This window comes from Gymnoscopelus microlampas (genome assembly GCF_963454915.1).
Source record: "Gymnoscopelus microlampas genome assembly, chromosome: 14".
Classification (NCBI taxonomy): Eukaryota; Metazoa; Chordata; class Actinopteri; order Myctophiformes; family Myctophidae; genus Gymnoscopelus; species Gymnoscopelus microlampas.
Genome location: NC_139951.1, coordinates 30,597,262 through 30,600,923, shown reverse-complemented (window position 1 = coordinate 30,600,923; position 3,662 = coordinate 30,597,262). Strand labels below are relative to the sequence as shown.

At 45.2% G+C, this 3,662-nt stretch overlaps 1 protein-coding gene across 1 annotated transcript; it reads right to left on the bottom strand.

Annotated features, from left to right (window-relative positions):
* Positions 1–2,060: 2,060 nt before the first annotated feature.
* Positions 2,061–2,969, bottom strand: cdk5r1b (cyclin dependent kinase 5, regulatory subunit 1b (p35); the record flags this gene model as incomplete). Its single annotated transcript, XM_084077690.1, has 1 exon — positions 2,061–2,969. The coding sequence occupies one exon, from the start codon at positions 2,967–2,969 to the stop codon at positions 2,061–2,063; it is 909 nt and encodes a 302-aa protein (XP_083933816.1).
* Between the last annotated feature and the right edge of the window lie 693 nt (positions 2,970–3,662).

Here is a 3,662-nt window from a genome sequence, read left to right as displayed (position 1 = left end):
GTGTGTGTGTGTGTGTGTGTGTGTGTGTGTGTGTGTGTGTGTGTGTGTGTGTGTGTGTGTGTGTGTGTGTGTGTGTGTGCGTGTGCGTGTGCGTGCGTGCGCGTGTGTGCGTGTGTGTGTGTATTTCAGGGCCTGTTCTTAAACAAGGGGTCAGTGATGTTTTCGGTCAAGGTCTCCCTGATGATGTGACTTTGGTGATGGTCAGATTAACAAGGGTTTGTCATAATGTTAGGGTTTTCAATTGTATGTTTAGCACTTAAATCCCTGCAACATTCATTTGCATGAACCACAATCAATCTTCATTCCCACCAAAGACAAGCTCACCAGCTACACCGCAAAAACGAAAGCCATCCTCATATCCTGTCCCTTCTGAACAAAGTGTTTTATCACGCTCATGATCTTTCATCTACAATGCATGTGCCAAGAGAAGAAAAGACCAGCAATAAATTAAGCTTCAGTAAATAGTCATTAGTAGATGAAAATCCATCCAGTCATGTGGCGGCTGGCCATCCTTTAAAATGTTCTCTAACCCGCAGGATTTTCATCAAAGATATGGCACTGTTTTAATCATGTCTATGCTTTACTGTAAGCAGAAAATGAAGCATCATCCCAAAGTGGTTTTCTACGCAACCTTTGACAAAAGTACAAAAAAAGAATCCCTTGGTAAACAAATATCCTATTTTAGCAAGCATAGCTAAATAAACTAGTTCCACTTTGTTCACAGCATTCTCTAATGCAGATGCAGTTGGTTTTGTAAATCATATAGAAAGAAGAATAACAACTTCTTCTGCCTGCCAAAAACTGTAAAATTGCATGGCACACGTGCATTATGTTACATACTGTATCTAAGTAAAAAAAAAAAGAAAAAGAAAAAGCTTGTTTCTGAAAATCAATAAATAAACCTCCGTAGCTGTTGGGGGTAAAACATCCATGAACTTTTTTTTCTCTCTGATGAAAATAAAGGTAGGTCTTTGTCCACATACAGAGTACGACCAGCAATCGTTCGCCCACATGTCCTCTTGCTGTTATCAGAAATCTCACAATGCAATAGTGGCTTGCTGTTATGTCCATCCAACCAAATCCCCCCACCTCTCCTCTCTTTGCACCACTCTCACAAACGGAGACCCTCAACAGCATGAATCCAGTGATCAGTACCCCCTCCCTACCCCATTGCTCAGGTGGCCAGATATGCATTTCTGCAGTGGACCTGTCCGGTCATGTCCTTGTAATGGAGGGTGCTGGCATGCCAAAGAGCCAGTGGTTTGCAGCCGGGGATGGCTATTCATCCGTGATGCATGAAGAAAGCCAATCACGCAATGCCCCTCACCCTCCTGCAGTAGGCAGTGCACACATCACATCGTCAGTCAGTCAGAAGGTCACTGCGAGGCTGCAGCAGCCTCAGTGTTCTCCACATTCATTGCTGTAGATTATTTTTCTACAATTTCTTTGTCTTTTTGTTCGGAATTGTTTGGGGTCTTTTCCGTTTTGTTTTAGATTTTGCTGTATTTTATATAGATATATATCTGTAATGTTAGCAAAGGATGTACCCGAGTCTGGCATTTTTGTTTGAGATATCATCAAAAAAAGCTTTCATTCTCAGGTTCGGAGAAAATCCATTGTTTGCTCATTTAAAAATAGGATTTGGTCTTTAAGTACTGTAAATATCTTACAGAAGCAAAAAAAGAAGGATGCATTGTTGCTCTGTTCTATGAGTATGAGTACCTGTGTCCTCCTTTTTGGTGTGAATTTCAACTGTTACCCCTCCAACAGAATGAGAACATTTTGGACACATCTTCAGTCAAATGAACCCTCACAAAACCTTTGCAATGAAAGAACCTGACCTCCCACTAAATGGTGAACGATCCTGTCAGTCTTATTATTAATACAAAGCGTAGCTGTTGTAAATGTCAAGTATACTTCAGAATGGTTTTGCTGCCGTCATAATTTTGGACAACAATAAATAATAAATTCATGAAATGACCAATATCCTTTGAAATGCCAGACTGGAGTATGCCCTGCCGCCCCTGTGGTCCCTCACCTCCCCCACCCCCAGTGTCCCCTCACCGGTCCAGACCAATGAGCAGGCGGCTTCTCTCCTCCTCTTTCTGGCTCTCGTTCTTCAGGTCGGCGAACACCTGGGTGAAGTAATGTGGGTCCGAGTTGATCTGGAGCATCTTGGCGCTCATCAGGTTGATGATGGACAAGCAACGGTCCCAGAAGGTCTCCTTGGAGCTTTCCACCAGGAAGGGCTTGAGTGGGTAGGAGATCTCGTTGCCCATGTAGGAGTAGGACAGGTAGAGGCAGGTGAGCAGCACGGCCTGCAGCTCATGTTCGGTGGCAACCTCAGACGACACCACGTCGCGGCACAGCATGTAGACGAAGACCACGTTGGCGGGCGTAATGAAGCCCTGGTCCTGCCAGCCCTGCAGCAGCAGGGAGCGGTCCACACTGCGCAGCCACAGCACCGGGTCGGTAGGCGACAGGTGCTTCAGTCTGTAGCAGCGTCGGCACAGGAACTCCCCAAGGCAGCGCAGCAGCTCGCTGGTGGAGGCCTGGACGATCACCCTCTTGGGGGTCCCAGGGGTCACATTGGAGTTGGCCAACGGAGCCTTCTTGACAGACGAGGCAGTGTCTTTGGAGTTCTTGGTGAGTGCTGGGGTGCTCTGGTCCTGGGTGAAAGTGGAGAGGTTGGCACAGGACTGTGACTTCTTCAGGTTCTCATTATTGAGGTGGGTGACGTTGTTCTGGTAGTTGCCATTGGGTTGCACCTTCTTGGAACCTTTCTTCTTGGCCGATACGGCCACAATGCGCTTCCACGGAAGCACATTAATGAGCGAGTGGCGCTTCAGGTTCTTGTCTTTGGCATTCTTGCTGTTCTGAACTGCCGTGTAGTGGCCCACCGTGGCTGGCCCATCCTCAAAGAGGGCTGCCTTCCGGTAGCTAGGCGACAAGGACAGCACGGTTCCCATGGTGAATACTGGATGCGTCCAAGCGGTTTATCCGTGCAAGGTCAGGAAAGCGCCTGGCAGGGGAGATCCTGAGGGTCTCAATGCCTCAAGGCTTCAGGGAGCTAGGAGACCCGTGCTAGAGTCTGTCGTCACTCTCAGACATCTACAACCAGGGCGGGTGTCTTCCTGTAAATGGCTCTGTGAAGCGGTGTAGAGCACCTTGGATGAAACTATCTGTTGTGTTCCCTATTTTGCCGTTTCTGTGTGATCAGCAGTGCCTGTTAAAAACAGGATGAATAACTGGTTAGTCAAATGAAACATGGCTTATGATTAGCTTAATTTACTATTAGAAATTGTGGCCATTTGTTTTCATGATGGTGCCTGCATTATTCACATTACATGCAATAATGTAATGTTTATCTATATATTGAGTAAAGAGTAGCATAATGTTTTCATAAATGTTTGCATTCTACAAGAGCCACATATTTATCTGCAGCATGCAATGTTATTATTATTTGCAATATAAAGTCAAAAGCCATGGATATCTGTCACTAAATGTATACTGAATGAAGCATATATCGATTTTCTGTTGTATTAAGCCAAACTTACAATTTGAAAGTAAATCCGTGAATCATGAGCTACAATCTGTATTCCTATGTACAAAGAGAATCAAAACATGCATGTGATGGAGAAACAAACGTGATCTAGAATTGT